Source organism: Mauremys reevesii, linkage group 14 (assembly GCF_016161935.1).
Source record: "Mauremys reevesii isolate NIE-2019 linkage group 14, ASM1616193v1, whole genome shotgun sequence".
Classification (NCBI taxonomy): domain Eukaryota; kingdom Metazoa; phylum Chordata; order Testudines; family Geoemydidae; genus Mauremys; species Mauremys reevesii.
The window spans coordinates 37403084-37418892 of NC_052636.1; the positions used below are offsets into that span (position 1 = coordinate 37403084).

A 15809-nucleotide genomic window follows, 5' to 3' on the forward strand; every position below is an offset into this window, starting at 1 on the left:
TCATTCCCTGCTGGAGCCCTGGGCTCTGTCTGTGGCCACTGTCAGCATGTAGGACCTGCCCACTCTTTGGTCTGTGTCTCCTCCCTTTCCACATGATCCCCGTGCTGGTGCCACTTGTTCCTGCAGTAACCCAGCGTAGGGGGTGGCTCTGCCCCCCCCCCCAGAACCAGAGCATCCCTGAGAAAGCCCCTGAACAATGTCTCCGTTCCTTGCTCTAGTGTCTCCCCACTTCCCGTCTCTCTGGGGAGCACAGGGCTGAGGTGACTCACCCTGACATTGACTATCTCAGGCTACAAAGCTCAGATCCAGGTTTTGTGAAGTTTGGGGGTTGCTGGGCTCAGGGTCTGGGGCTCAGGCCTATTTCTCACCCCTCCTTTCCCCAGCAGGGAGGATGGGACATTTCGGAAGCCAGAGCCGTCATTTGCGGAGCTGGAGAAGAGACTCAGCGATTTCTCTCTGCAAAGTGCCATGCTGCAGGAGGTGCTGCTGGGATTCAAAGGTGAGTTGGAGTCTGGGGGTGGCGTCTCCTCTGGTTAGAGCCACCCTGACCTTGGGAAGGAGTTGGGGACTCTAGTGATGTCACTGATCCTGGGCTCCATCTCACAGCCCAGCTCAGCGAGTCGCCCTTCCCCATGGAGCAGCCCTGTGGGGCTGGCTCTGTCTGCAGCGGCTGCGTTATCGGCCTCTGATCTCTGTCACCATCTCGTCGTTAACAGCAGTTCCATTAATAAGCAATGGGGGTTTCTCCATGAATGTGAGGGCCTGAATTCTCACCTCTCCCATCTTCTCCTTCCCCTAGAGACGCTGCAACGGGAGCTGGGGAGCGACACAGGTACGTGTCTGTCTCTGACTGGCCAAGGGGAGATTTCAGCCCAATAATCATGTTAACGACAGGGGATTGCAGCCTCCAGCAGCTGGAAGCTGTGTAACAATGGGAAGCGATGTTACTTTGTTCTTGCACCACTGTATTTTCAACTGACTTGTCTCTTAAATATTTTAGCTCAGGGATCAGCAACCTTTGGCACACGGCTCACCAGGGTAAGCACCCTGGCAGGCCGGGCCGGTTTGTTTACCTGCGATGTTGGCAGGTTTGGCCGATCGTGGCTCCCACTAGCCACAGTTTGTCACTCCAGGCCAATGGAGGCAGTGGGAAGTGGCAGGCAGCACATCCTTCAGCCTGCGACACTTCCTGCATCCCCCATTGGCCTGCGACGGCAGATCGCGGCCAGTGGGAGCTGCAATCGGCCGACCCGTGGACATGGCAGGTAAAGAAACTGGCCCGGCTCACCAGGGTATGTGGATTGGAGTTTCCCCAAGGTCCTTTAAGTGTTTCTTGATTGGGCACTTGATTTGCAAATTCCTTTCTGAAGAAGCTGATCTAATGCTTTATTAAGGCTACTTCACAATCAAAACACATTGATGTACAAGAACATAGCCAATATTCATAACTTTAACTGCAAAAATGATACACCCGCACAGGTAGTATCATCATCATCAGCAGCAAATTATAACCTTTTCATAGGCACCTTACACGACAACCGTTGTACAACATTTGCTGCAAATATAGAACAGTGGTTGCACCAATGAACTACACAGTCACAGGTTATATTAATAACATCACAGCCAGGGCTGGTGTTAGGGGGTAGCAAACAGAGCAACTTCCTGGGGCCCCAGACCCCCCACAAAGCTACATTGCTTCAGCCCTGGGTGGTGGGGCTCAGGGGCCCAGACTTCAGCCCCATACGCTGGGATTTCAGCTTTCTGCCCTGGGCCTCAGCGAGTCTAATGCCGGCCTTGCTTGGCAGCCCCCTGAAAGCTACTCACGGCCCCCCAGGGGGCCCCCTACTCATGGTTGAGAACCACTCCCTTACCCCACGAGTCACAGCAATGTTCAGGTTACTGCCAGGCCCAAAGGACCAGTCACTTCCTTAGGTCAAATGACTCTTAGATCTCCCAACAAAGACAACACTTGTAGCCAGTCCTGTCACAACCTGTATTAAGATTTATTTGAAAGGAAATGAGAGTTGTTTACAAAGTTAAAGCAGTGTGACAAAGCTCTGTCCTTGTCTCCATGGGCCCTGCATTTCCTGGTGGATTTCGCTAGCCTCAGAGGCTCACTGTGACCCTCCACGTGGCCCTTCTCTCTAGGGACAAGGGTCACAGCCCACTAAGCCATTTTCATCGTAAGCCAGCGAGAGAGGGGAGGCAAAGCTACCCTCCCTTGCACAGTCTTTGTTGTCTCCCACTCTCAGTGATTAATCAGGGCAGCAAAGGGGGGAGCCCAGGACCCCCCCTCTACTCTAGGCTCCAGCCCAGGGACCCTAATAGTATCAGCTGTGGTATCTGAACTTTTAGAAACAGGACACATACAATTCCCTGTTCTACTTCCCCACAGCACCCCCACTTCCTCAGGCTCCACTTCACCCTTACCTCAGGGCTTCCTTCCTTGTGCCTGATCTGGTGTATACTGCTCAGTAGCTCCTGTTCTGCACACCCACCTGCCTAACTGGGAGCTCTTGAACTAGTTTCAGCCAGCCCCTGATTGGCTTCAGGTGTCCCAATCAACCTAGCTGTCTCCACGGCTTTCTGGAAGGATGTTAATTGGCCCCAGGTGTCTTGATTAACCTGGAGCAAGTGTCATTTGGTTACCATGGTAACAAGGATTTGTTTAGCCTGGGGCTAACATACCTGTTTCTCACTACTTTCCTATAGCCATCTGGCCTTGCCCTGTCACAGCAGCTAATCATCCAGATGCAGACAAATTACAGTCTTAAATTTCAAAGGTAATAGAAGCTTCTATAATAAGCAAGCTCTGCATATTCTTTAGGACTAACCCCAGCTAGGCAGCTGAGGATCTCGTGCTTATGCCTAGGAACGTTGCCCCCCGAGTCCAAGCAGCTACAGATCATCAGTACATTCTGTGAGGGGTTTTCATCCCCTTCCTGCCATGTGCTCTGAGCGGCAAACTCAGCTAATGGGAAGTCAAGAGCACAACAACAGCCTTGTGTCTTCTTTAACATCCCATAATAGTCTCTCTGGTGTGGATGGACCTTTCCTGCCAGGCAGGGTGTAATGCATTCGGTTGCCAGTCAGCACTTCGACTAGGTAAAGTCTCTCTCCTGTCTGGTGATTTACAGAGCCACAGAGGCTCACAATGCAACTAGTCAGATATTAACCCAGGCAGCAACTCACAAGCATTCAATAAAGTGTAAGCGCATTCTTATAATCCTAATACCTAATACTAACACAAGTGAGTCAGACTGATTCCAGCGATGCGTTTGTCCCTGTTCAGTGAAGACACGGGGGCTTTTGAAAAAGCTAACACCTCATCTGCCAGTGTCACAGGCAGGCTGGGCAGGGATGGTGTCTCTAGCCTCTGTTTGCCAGAAGCTGGGAATGGGTGATGGGGTGGATTATTTGATGATTTCCTGTTCTGTTCATTCCCTCTGAAGCACTTGGCATTGGTCACTGAGTTAGATGGACCATTGGTCTGATGCAGTGGGCAGCTCTTATGTTCTTATGTTCACAGTCTGTATGAGGAGTATCTACTCATTGGGACTCACTGGGGAGCCATAGAAAGAAACAAGATGTGCTGAGGCAAGAAGGCCCAGTCTCAGAGCCCCCGGGGTCACGCTTGCCAAAGGCTAAAACTAGACCCAGCCCATGAAGGGGGCACTCCCAGGAGAGACTGGATAAAGGCTGGAGCATCAAACAACTTAGTTAACCTGAGAGAGCTGCCTTGGGGACAGTGACAGGGAGAATCCCCAGAGTGACTCCTTTGATTCTGCTCTTCTCTGGCCTTTGGTTCTTAGAATCATAGAACTGGAAGGGACCTCGAGAGGTCATCTAGGCCAGTCCCCTGCCCTCAAGGCAGGACTCAGTATTATCTAGACAATCTCTGACAGGTGTTTGTCTAACCCGCTCTTTAAAATCCCCAGTGATGGAGATTCCACAACCTCCCTAGACAATTTATTCCAGTCCTTAACCACTCTGACAGTTAGGGAGTTTTTTTTCCTAATCTCCATCCTAAACCGCCTTTGCTGCAATTTAAGCCCATTGCTTCTTGTCCTATCCTCAGAGGTTAAGAAGAACAATTTTTCTCCGGCATCTTTGTAACAACCTTTTATGTTCTTGAAAACTGTGATCATGTCCCCTCTGAGTCTTCCCCATTTTTTTTCAATCTTCCCTCATAGGTCATGTTTTCTAGATCTTTAATCATTTTTGTTGCCCTTCTCTGGACTTTCTCTAATTTGTCCACATCTTTTCTGAAATGTGGCACCCAGAACTGGACACACTACTCCAGTTGAGACCTAATCAGCGCGGAGTAGAGCCGAAGAATTATTTCTCGTGTCTTGCTTACAATACTCCTGCTAATACATCCCAAAATAATACTTGCTTTTTTGCAACACTGTTGACTCCTATTTAGCTTGTGATCCACTAGGACCCCCAGATCCCTTTCCGCTGCGCTCCTTCCTAGGCAGTTATTTCCCATTTTGTATGTGTGCAACTGATTGTTCCTTCCTAAATGAAGCACTTTGGATTTGTCCTTATTGAATTTCATCCTATTTACTTCAGACCATTTCTCCAGTGTGTCGAGATGATTTTGAATTTCAGTTCTATCCTCCAAAGTCCTTGCAACCCCTCCCAGCTTGGTATCTCCCGCAAACTTGATAAGTGTAAGAGAGAGACTCTGCTCCTGGGAGGGTTTCACCATGTCTCAGAGGGTTACACCCTGGTGGGAGGGGGCTAGGCCTGTACTGGTATATGGTCACTCTGTGCTTCACAGTGTGGCAGAACCTAGAATGTCCATTAGCAGGGGAAAACCTGGGGGGAATCGACATGTGGAAAGGACAGAAACCCTGTTTGAATTCTCTCACATTGCCCTTCTCGCCCTGGCAGGTTACAGAATAACGTCCACGTTTTGCTCCAGATCATCCCCTCCTCCCAGGGGGAAGGAAATGGCTGCAATGGAGCTGGCTCAGGTAAGGGATTCTCAGGGAGCTGGTGGTGGGTTCTGCTTGGAGGGAGAGAAGCAGTAAATGTATAGGAGGGTGGGAGCTAGTGATGAGCTGCCAAAATATTAACAACAGGTTCCCTCCTCCTCACCTCACGAGAGGGTCATGCCCCCCCCGGGGTTGTGCCCCATCGAACCACCCATGCTCCTTTTCCAATGACACTGAACATGACGCATCTTGCATAATTTATGTCCTAATCATTTGATAATCATACCACTATGCTGAATGTGGGGTGTAGTGTCAGGGCCTAATTTCAAGGCACAGGTGTTGGGAATGGAACTTCCCCTCTTTGTGGAACAGGAAATAACCCTCCAGCCAGGGCTGGGAAAACTTCCCAGACTCCCAGTGCTGGAGCCTGAACCTACTGACACTTCATTAGTTACCATCAACCCTGATCTTTGTGGCAACTGCAAACGTTATCGGTGATGATTTTATACTCTCTTCGAGGTCATTGATAAGAATGTTAAATAGCACAGGGCCAAGAACCAATCCTTGTGGGAACCCCCTAGAAAGAAATCTACTCGACCATGGTTCCCCATTTACAATCATAGTTTTTAATCTATTTAATGTATGTTGTGTTCATTTTGTATCTTTCTAGTTTTCTAGTCAAAATGTTGTGCTGAACCAAGTCATATGCCTCACAGAAGTTTAGGTATATTACATCAATACTATTAGTTGCAACCAAACTTTTGATCTCATCCAATAAGGATATCCAGTTACTTTGATTGGATCTGTTGTCTCTGAACCTTTGTTCATGGGTACTAATTATATTACCCTCCTTTCATTCTTTATTAATTAAATCCATATTCGCTGCTCCATTATCTTGCCCAGTATCAGACTAACAGTCTTGTAATTAGCTGGGTCATCTCTTTTACACTTTTTAATATTGGCACAGCATTAGCTTTAGTCCAGTCTTCTGGAATTTCCCCAGTGTCCCAAGTCCTAATTAAAATCACCAGTAACAGTCCTCCACACTCCTCCACCAGGTCTTTCAAAACTCTTGGATACAAGTTATCTGGACCTGCTTATTTAAACATGTCTAACTGTAATAGCTGCCGTTCAACATCCTCGTGAGTTATTGTTGGGATGGAAAGACTGTCGTCGTCAACGTCTTATATGACTTATATCATCCGTTTTCTCCAAATCCAGGAGAGAAATATTTATTGAACACTTTTACCTCTTCTGCATTATTTTTGATAATTCTGCCATTTCCATCTAGTAATTTACCACTTCCATTGTTAGGATTAATTTTGTACTTAATATACTTTTTAAAAACTTCCTTCTTATTTTCATTAATTGGTCATTGATTTCTGATAGCTTCCCTTGCCAACTTTCTACAATTCTGACCTTCTATTCTTTACTATTGACTTCCCCTTTCTTCCATATATTTTATTTGGAGAGTGTTGGGATTCCTACCAGGGAGCCACCAGCAGGGTCCAGAGACAGCCCCATCTCCTATATTAAGCTCTGGCTAGTAGTTATGTGATAAACGTGAAGACCCTGCCTCCGTCTGTCAGCTGGGAGACACAGAGGTTCTCTCTTTCCACCCTCTGATGCCTCCTGGCTGTTCTAGGCAAGGTGGGATGGGACTCTGTTAACATGTGCCTCCCGGAGCTTCCATTTACCTGGTGCTGCTGTTCTGTGAATAGTGGGGTTGTGAGTGGGGCAGCAGATACTGAGTGTTGGACTCTTGCTCTTTCAGGGGCCGGTGACCTTCGAGGAGGTGGCTGTGTATTTCACCAGGGAAGAGGGGGCTCTGCTGGACCCCACTCAGAGAGCCCTCTACAGGGGTGTCATGCAGGAGAACTATGAGACGGTGACCTCGCTGGGTAAGGAGTCCTGTCCCCTGGGTTATTAGAAGCTGTGGGGTCTCTAAAGAACCTGAGTAGTAATAACTTTATACCTTTATTCCTCATACAAGTTTTAACAAGTTTCCTTGCCCCCGCTTTTTTTGCCTTATCTCCCACCCACTAGTATCATTTTTGGACATGTGCCTTTTTGGTGCCGTCAGTCATTTTAAAATTGCATTTAATGTATCCTTATTGGATACATTAATAACTGTAGCTTTCATGCCTATTCCTCATTTTAAGAGGAAAATATACCTCCTTTAGAATTCTAAATTGAGTAAATAGGTGTATGACTCATGCCTGGCTTGTGAGACAGTCAGATGAGCTCCTATTTTGATAGGAGAGCGTATAATGTTGCCATTCAGGACCCCACGGATGAAGGGAGAACAGAGCTGTGGGAGGGGAGGAGAAGGGGGGAGTAGATAATTCTGGGGTGCCAGGACATGGGGAGGGTGTGTGCAGGATTAGAGCTAAGAAGCAGCAGGGAGGGATGAGGTTGTGAGAGAGGAGGAGGGAACACAAGAATCTCCCAAGGTGCCGGCAGGTGGTGCTGGCTGAGAGTAATGGGAAGAAGTGGAGAGGAGTGTGCAGGAAGGGCACCGAGGAAGTGGCTCAGTCTCAGGTGTTGAAGCTAAGTGGCCTGGCTTTGTGGAAGAGTGGGAGCCCTTGGGGGGTCTAGCGCACTCAAGGGGCACCTCCCAAGGACTGTTTAAAAGCCAGGGCATTGCACAGATCCTATGGATCCATGACAGTGCCAGAGGTTCAGCCTTATGGGGAAAATATATAAAACAAGAAAAGGATCTAAATGTGTGTTTACCATCGCTCCCTCTCAGTCCTCATGGGAATCCCTGGTCCGTTCCAAAGTGTATTAAAACCTTCCTTAAAGGCTTACCTCTTGGTTATCAGGTCATGTCCATTTGTTAGAGGGTTTTCCCTTCACCCTCCCACTTCCCTGGTTCTTGTCACGCAGACAGCAAGCAGCAAAAGACCAGAAGTCTGAAGCACAGATAATGCGATGTTTATTGGGGTTATTTCCAAGCAAGCATATTCCACTGCCCTAATGAACTTACACCTAGAAAAATTAATTATGCAGCAGATAAAAACAATTAGAGAACCAGAGTGATTAACAAGGCAAAAGTGGTGGCCATAAAGATAAAGCAATACAGAAATGAGGGTTTCACAACCACAACCATTGATAAGGGATTTCTTGCCAGACCAGCTGCTGTCAAACTAAGTTTTCTTTAACCATCTTAAGATCTGTTTCTTTATCTGGTGGCGATGGGCACTATCAGGACAGGATCATCTTCCTTACAGCCCAATAGCACCTTATTTCAGTGTGACTGGTTTGGGATGTGAGGATGTGACCTTCGCTTCCCAGCTTATGGCTGCCTCTGCTGCTTAGCCAAAGGCCTTAGCCTAAGAACAAGGCCTCAGCCTATCCTAGTGAGAGAAGGCCCATTCACAGGCAGACTGTGATTTTGATTCTTAGCTAGACAAAGTGATAAAAATACACCTAAGTTCTTAAAGTCTAGGCTTTACAGGCAGGCCTGAATATGTCTATTCTAACAGTGGGTTCTAGCCCTTCCCCCGTTCTGTGTCTGTCTTGTCTATTTAGATCAGGGGTCGGCAACCTTTCAGCAGTGCTGTGCCGAGTCTTCATTTATTCACTCTAATTCAAGGTTCCGTGTGCCAGTAACACATTTTAAAGTTTTTAGAAGGTCTCTTTCTATAAGTCTATAATATAGAACTAAACTATTGTTGTATGTAAAGTAAATAAGGTTTTAAAATGTTTAAGAAGCTTAATTTAAAATTAAATTAAAATGCAGAGCCTCCCCGCACCAGGGCCAGGACCCGGGAAGTGTGAGTGCCACTGAAAATCAGCTCACTGCGCAGGTTGCCTACCCTGATTTAGATTGTAAATTCTTCAGAGCATGGGCCATCTACTGTTCTCTGTTTACCCTTTGCCTAGCACAATGGGGACCCACTGTTAGTTGGTCCTTAGGCACTAAGGTAGTGAATATGATTTGTTATAATAGTAACTCTCCTGCCACTTTGAGCCAAGGAAGATGCCTTGGGATGCGTAGCCTTATTTGGGGTGTGTGAGTAATGTTGATTTGATTTATCAAATTGTAAAACAGGTAGAATTACAGAGTTACAATTGTATTACTGTTATTCAAGAGATACATATGATGATACAATATTATGTGCTGCAAACTTTGGTTAATATTCACCCGTTTTGATAAACTGGTGTTGGCCTCACCTCTGGCGGTTCCGGTTTCACACCTCTTGCAGAGGAAACTAATGCAAAGAGCTGTCAAAGCTACTTCAGAATTTATTTTTTAGCTCAACTAAATAATCTAATACACAAACTAAAATAACATTTAGAGAGACCAAGCTTAGCCGAGTCCCTTTTGAACTTAAAGTTTGAAAAGAAAATAAGTGCGGCCTATTACTGGTTAATAGCTGTCGTAGATGGATAGCATGAATACGTAGTTGAATATGGTGAAGTGTAGTGAAGGAGGAGGAGGTCAAGGTGGGGGCGGGGATACCATAGTGAGGTAGGTTACCTCTTTTTATAGAAATAAATGCTGGAAATCCTTCCTCTTATGCCCAAATTTCAGTCTTCCCCCATAGAAATGTTAGGGTACGCTTACTCCATAGGCTAGTATGTATGTGCGTATGGATGACAGGTATCTGCGCACTTGTGGGGTACTTGTTAAGTCTGTGATTTCAACTTTGAAAAATCCCCTTTGCTATTCTTCATTGTCTGTTGGTCTAGGTAAAGGGTCTTAGACCTAAGCGTAGGCACTTTATTTGGGTATAGGAAAAACAGTTCCTTTTCTGGGTAAAAGGGCACAGGATGTAGCTATGCTAACTTTGCTTTAGCTTAAAGTGCAGGTTTTTGGCCTGTAGGTTTCTTGCATTACAGCCAAACATATTTTTAATATGAATTAATGAACCTATCACAATACTGTACTTATAAGAAAAGAGATATTGATGCAGGCAAGCAGATGAATCCTGAGGGCTACAGATGTTACTGCCTAAAAATGAGATGGGGTTAAAACTATGGAATATTCTTTGTGACAAGTATCCCACAAATTCCACTGACCTCCCGTGTTTTCTTTGCCTGCAGTAGGGTTTCCAATTTCCAAACCTGATGTGATCTCGCAGCTGGAACGAGGGGAAGAGCCGTGGGTCCCGGACCTCCAGGGCTCTGAGAAAGAAGTGCTCCCGAGAGCTGCCTTCGCAGGTGAGGAATCAGTTTAAACAACTCAACAACTGCTTAGGAATGCAGGAAACATTTGGGATGCCCTACAAAGACCCTGTGAGCTCTTCAAGTTCAGGATTGTTCCCTGCAGATGTGGAATCATTATGGCAGATGTCACTCATGGCTTCCCTCCTATTCTGACTGACAACTGGCAGCAGGTCCCTCCCCGATCTCACTTTCCCCTGAGAGTTATGGTGCAATGAGGACCCAGAACTGATGCCTTCCCCTCTTCTCTGTGGAAGGGTTTGGGGAAAATCAGCACCTGATAGGTTTGATCTCTCCCACATGTATTTTGGTTTGTTCATCCCTTTTTCCATTCCTCTCTCTGACATGTCCTTTTTCTCAGGCACATGGAGTGACCTATGTCTGGATTCTCTCTGTTTCCCATCTGGCGATGGGCTGGTGAGTGAGAACGAGGAGGAAAAACCCCAGCAGGAAGACACTGTGCAAGTAGATCCACATTGGATGTTATCAGGAAGATCCACAGGGAATATTTCCAGGAGTTGTGCACTCCCAGAAAACACAAAAGCCTGTGAGACTCGGCAGAGGCCAGAGGAAAACTACAGTAGCCACTCAGCCCTTATTCCACGCAACAGAATCAACTTGGAAGAGAGACGCTACATGTGCCACGAGTGCGGGAAAAGCTTCGGGCAGAGCTCTCACCTTATCAGACATCAGAGAATCCACACAGGGGAGCTGCCCTACACATGTTCTGAGTGCGGGAAAAGCTTCAGGTGGAGCTCTCACCTTATCACACATGAGAGAATCCACACAGGGGAGAAGCCCTACACGTGCTCTGAGTGCGGGAAAAGCTTCAATCGGAGCTCTGTCCTGAGCGCACACAGGAGAATCCACACAGGGGAGACGCCCTACACGTGCTCTGAGTGCGGGAAAAGCTTCAGTCAGAGCTCACACCTTATCAGACATCGGAGAATCCACACAGGTGAGAAACCAAATGGATGCTCTGAGTGCGGGAAATGCTTCAGGGATATTTCAGCCCTCATCTCACATCAGAGAATCCACACAGGGGAGAAGCCCTACACATGCTCTGCATGTGGGAAAAGCTTTAATCAGCGCTCAAACCTTATTACACATCAGAAAATCCACATGAGAGAGAACTGTAATAAATCCCTTGACTAGGGCTGGCCAAAGTTTGTTTTTTTTAATTACATTTGCTAATTCCCACATAGTGATTTTTGCACCATCTTCACCGTGGTCTCTCAGCTCCACCACATCAGTTGCCTGCTTCTGCCTTTTGCAGCTCACCCTTCTTTGGGGTCAGTCCTGTGATCTTTTCTATCAACTCCTTTCCTTTGAGTCGAAGGAGTGTGTGTCCCTCCTGCCAGGAATGTTCATCAGCTCCAGGTGGGGGGAGAGAGGTTTGATTCCAACAAGCTACACTGAGGCTAAAACTACCTGAGCCTGACATCCACTAGGGCTGTACATGGCGTTGGCTGCTCAAGTTAGTGATCTTAATGTGAAAAATTGTAGTGCAGATGCGCCCAGGTGCAGGGGTTGGCATTAGCTTCCCCCTTGATCTGACCTAAACTCCATCACTTTCCCTAGTCTAAACAAACCCTGAGCATCACGGTTATACTGTTCCCCCATTTCACAGCCATTGTTAGTCATCGAGTTCACTCTTGGGGAAGAAGTTGTTTCACTCCCAGTTGCTCTGATGTTGGTTCAGGTTATGCTGCAGAGCAGATATTTTTACTACCATTTTTCTCACTTAAAATATATTGAACTATAACAAAGAGCAGGAACAGGGCAGGGATAGGGGAAAATGTCATTTCACCCTCTGGAACAACAGAAGAAGATGGGGTAAATCAGAGGGATTCCCTTATTCCCCATCACCATCCCAGTCCCCCTGTTGTGCAGTTGGTTAGGTCAGTATTTTTTCTAAAGGGCTGGGAAGAGGATTCCCTCGTAAATAACTTGTAACTAAACAAAGTGCCCATGCATTGGGCTCCCAAAGCCATTGTGGCCCAGGCCCTGCAGGAAGTGGCTCCTGAAGAGATCTCCTTCCTCATTAGCTGCATGTTGCCTATTATTTGGGAAATACAATCCCTATCGAGGTAGAGATGGGAAACATGGAAGTGACTTTTCTCTTCAGCTCACCCCTGGGAGATGCTGCAAATGTGTAGAAAATGAAATCCGCGTTGAATGTGCTATAGCTGCAGAAAGATACCTATTTTTAAGAGACACCTGACATTTGTTGTCTTACGGGGATTCTAAGTTGCACCTGAATTTAGTCCCTAATTTAAATCTGTGCCACCAGATTAAAGAAATAAAAGGGCATAGTTGGGGGAGTTGTACCTCACTGTCGCTACTGATCTGTTGTGTGGTTGTTGAGGAATTCTATGCCAGAGAAGTGTAAAATTACTCCAAGTAAGGTCAAAGATTTGACAAGAGCTCAGGTAGAAATTGCAGGTACTAGTGGTTGATTTTCACCCCTGAGATGGAAGCTATGGTGACCTGTTGCCCAGGTAAACTATTTTTAGAACCCTGCTCCCTAGTTAAGTGGCATTGATCACACTCCTGAAGGACGCCATGATTAAATTGGGCACAACTGTCTTTTACCATTTGAATCCAAAGTTAGATTGAAGCACAGAGAGAAACAGCTGATTCCTTCAGAGCCATTCCATGCCTACAGGTCCCAATCTGGCTGCCTTGTTGGACAGGAAGCACTTCCCTGCTGGCCAAACAATGGTAGCCAATGAGGGAATGTATCAGATGCGAAGTTCAGACTGCAGGATACTTGAATGCTGCGTCCAGAGTCTGTGGTTTAGTCCAGACCTGCACAACTCGTAAAGCGGCGAGGGCAATATTACTCCAAAGAAAACAGCTGAGGGCTGAAACCCCCCCGGCCTCACCGAACACCACCCCTTAGTGCTGCCGAGCCCCTCTCTGAAACAATCCCCCCCAAGCGCCGCCCGCCCCGTGGAAACAAACCCTCCTTCCCTAGCACCGCCCTGGCAAAACAGTGGCATTGAACCTTGGTAATATGTTATAGCGGGCCTCTAAGGTAGTATAATTAAGGTAAAAGGAAAATGTCTTTTTGCTGGAAGTAGAATAAGATCTTTCCCCCACTTGGTAATCAGTCGCCCTGTGGAGTGAATGAGGTGGGACTGAGGAAGGCAGCACCTCCAGACAGCTGCAACCCTTGGAGAGGGGCTGGGAGCCAGACCAGATCAGCAGAACAGGTCAGCCACTGACTCATAGCTCGTCTCCTCAGTCCCCTGCTGCTGGCTCACCAGCCCCTCCCACTCGCCTCCTCAGCCCCCCCCCTTCCATGCTGCCGGCTCACCCACCCCTTCACCACTGCCCGCCACTCGCCTCCTCAGCCCCCCTCCCTCACCTGCTATTGTGTCATACAGGAGGCCTGTGATATGCAGGGGGTCAGATTAGATGCTCTAATGGTCTCTTCTGGCCATAAAGTCGACTAATTTCTGACAAACTGAGTGTAGTGTTGGGAGCAGCGTCTGATGTTTCCCTGTCTAGCCGGCTTGCTGCCTAGAACGAACGCTCCTTGAGTGGGGTGAGACACCGGGAGTAGCTCAAACCTCCAAAGTGCCTGGCCAGGGGCAGGACATTAGCACAGTGAGGGAGGGGTGTGGCAGTGACATCACAAAGGCCTTTGGCAGGACCTCAGACTATTGGTCCAAGGTGGTGGGGAGGTGGTGACCTCACAGAGAGATGCTGACATCAGCCAGGCAGGACCGGGGCGAGGGGCCAGGGAAACCTCAGAGACCCCTGTGGCTTTGCTGCAGCAAGTCTCCTTCTCCAGGTCTCTCTCTGAGGACTGAGAGAGTATTCGGGTTCACGGACGTGAGCGCCAGGAGGAACCTCTTTCGAGTTTTCTCCTTCCCCTTCAGTGATATTACTAGAAAACAGCCGTCCCTGTTTAGAAGGTAAGAGCCTCCTGGAGGTTTGAAACCTGTTCAGTCTGATCCATTTGGTGACAGTTGAATTCTAGGCATGGAAAACACGAGCTTAAGGAGGCAGAATTTTATTGCACATCTGGGATTTTGTCCCTTAGAATCATTGGGGACATTAGGCTTTTTTCTTTTTGTTTCACCTTTTCCTCCATCCCTCCCTCCTTTCTCTCCGTCTCTTGCTTCTTTTGTCCTTTCTCCTGTTCTCCTCCCAACACCAGGAGAGGGGTGTGTGTGTGTTGCAGGGCAGTGCTCTGCAGCTCCCACTGTGGGAGGTCCACCCAAAAATGTGGGGCTGAAATAGTGCTCGGGCAGTGATCCCCACCAGTGACCTGGGCCATCCTTTGGGCTCTCTGGTGAGAACCCTCAGCCTCCCGTCCTCAGTCTCGACCCTGATTGGCTGAGCAGGGGGTTATTGACAGGGAGGAGACTCAGCTCCTTGTTGTTCTCTTTTAAGACCAAGGAAATAAGTCAGAACCAGTTCTGTGTTTGATGAATTTTGCTGCTTCTCTGATGATCCACTCCTACCTCCCTCACGGTGGGTGGAGGCAGGGCCGGCTCTAGGTTTTTTTGCTGCCCTAAGTCAATTCTCCTTTCTCAGCCTTAGCTTCTACCTCTTTCAAGTAGGGTAATAATGATCCGCTCCTACCTACCTCAACACACTCACTCTTCCCCAAGACACACACTGTCTCTCCCCACACACACACACAGTCTCCACACTGCAGTTGAAAAGCAGCTGGCAATCTAGTAGGATGCCCATGGAACAACGGGAGAGAGAAACCTGCATCACTGAAAGTGCAGCCATGGAGACACCACACACCAGCCTTGCCTAGCTGGCAAGAACCAAACCTCCACAGAAACACCCTGTGGCTTCTAACCCAGCTCCCTAAGGCCTCAGCCACAACCACTTAACACAGGGGCCTTTCTACACTCTGGTTCTGTTCTCACCCTGCACCACCTTCACCCCTAACCCCTGCACCCCTCCTGTGCCACCAGCCACTGCCCCTCCTGCACCCCTTCACCCCAACCCCTGCACCCCCTCCTGTGCCACCAGCCACTGCCCTCTCCTGCCCCTTCACCCCTAACCCCTGCGCCCCTCCTGTGCCACCAGCCACTGCCCCTCTCCTGCACCCCTTCACCCCTAACCCCTGCGCCCCTCCTGTGCCCCCAGCCACTGCCCCTCTCCTGCCCCCCTTTCACCTAACCCCTGCACCCCTCCTGTGCCCCCAGCCACTGCCCCTCTCCTGCCCCCCTTTCACCCCAACCCCTGCACCCCCTCCTGTGCCACCAGCCACTGCCCCTCTCCTGCACCCCTTCACCCCTAACCCCTGCCCCCTCCTGTGCCACCAGCCACTGCCTCTCTTCTGCAGCCCCTTCACCCCTAACCCCTGCGCCCCTCCTGTGCCCCAGCCACTGCCCCTCTCCTGCACCCCCTTCACCCCTAACCCCTGCACCCGCTCCTGTGCCCCCAGCCACTGCCCCTCTCCTGCACCCCTTCAGCCCAACCCCTGCACCCCCTCCGGTGCCCCCCGCCAGTGCCCCTCTCCTGCCCCCTTCACCCCTAACCCCTGCCCCCTCCTGTGCCACCAGCCGCTGCCCCTCTCCTGCACCCCTTCATCCTAACCCCTGCACCCTCCTGTGCCACCAGCCACTGCCTCTCCTGCACCCCTTCACCCCTAACCCCTGCCCCCTCCTGTGCCCCCAGCCATTGCCTCTCTTCTGCACCCCCTTCACCCCTAACCCC

General features: G+C 48.8%; 1 protein-coding gene across 1 annotated transcript in view; it reads left to right on the forward strand.

Annotated features, from left to right (window-relative positions):
• LOC120381700 (zinc finger protein 850-like) overlaps positions 1 to 15809 on the forward strand; it is a gene marked incomplete at both ends in the record, with an annotated part of 483140 nt that overhangs the window by 33275 nt on the left and 434056 nt on the right. The window contains one exon of the mRNA XM_039499823.1: positions 10679 to 11237. Within this exon, the coding sequence (XP_039355757.1) occupies positions 10679 to 11237 (559 nt within the window). The remainder of the gene's footprint in view (positions 1 to 10678; positions 11238 to 15809) is intronic.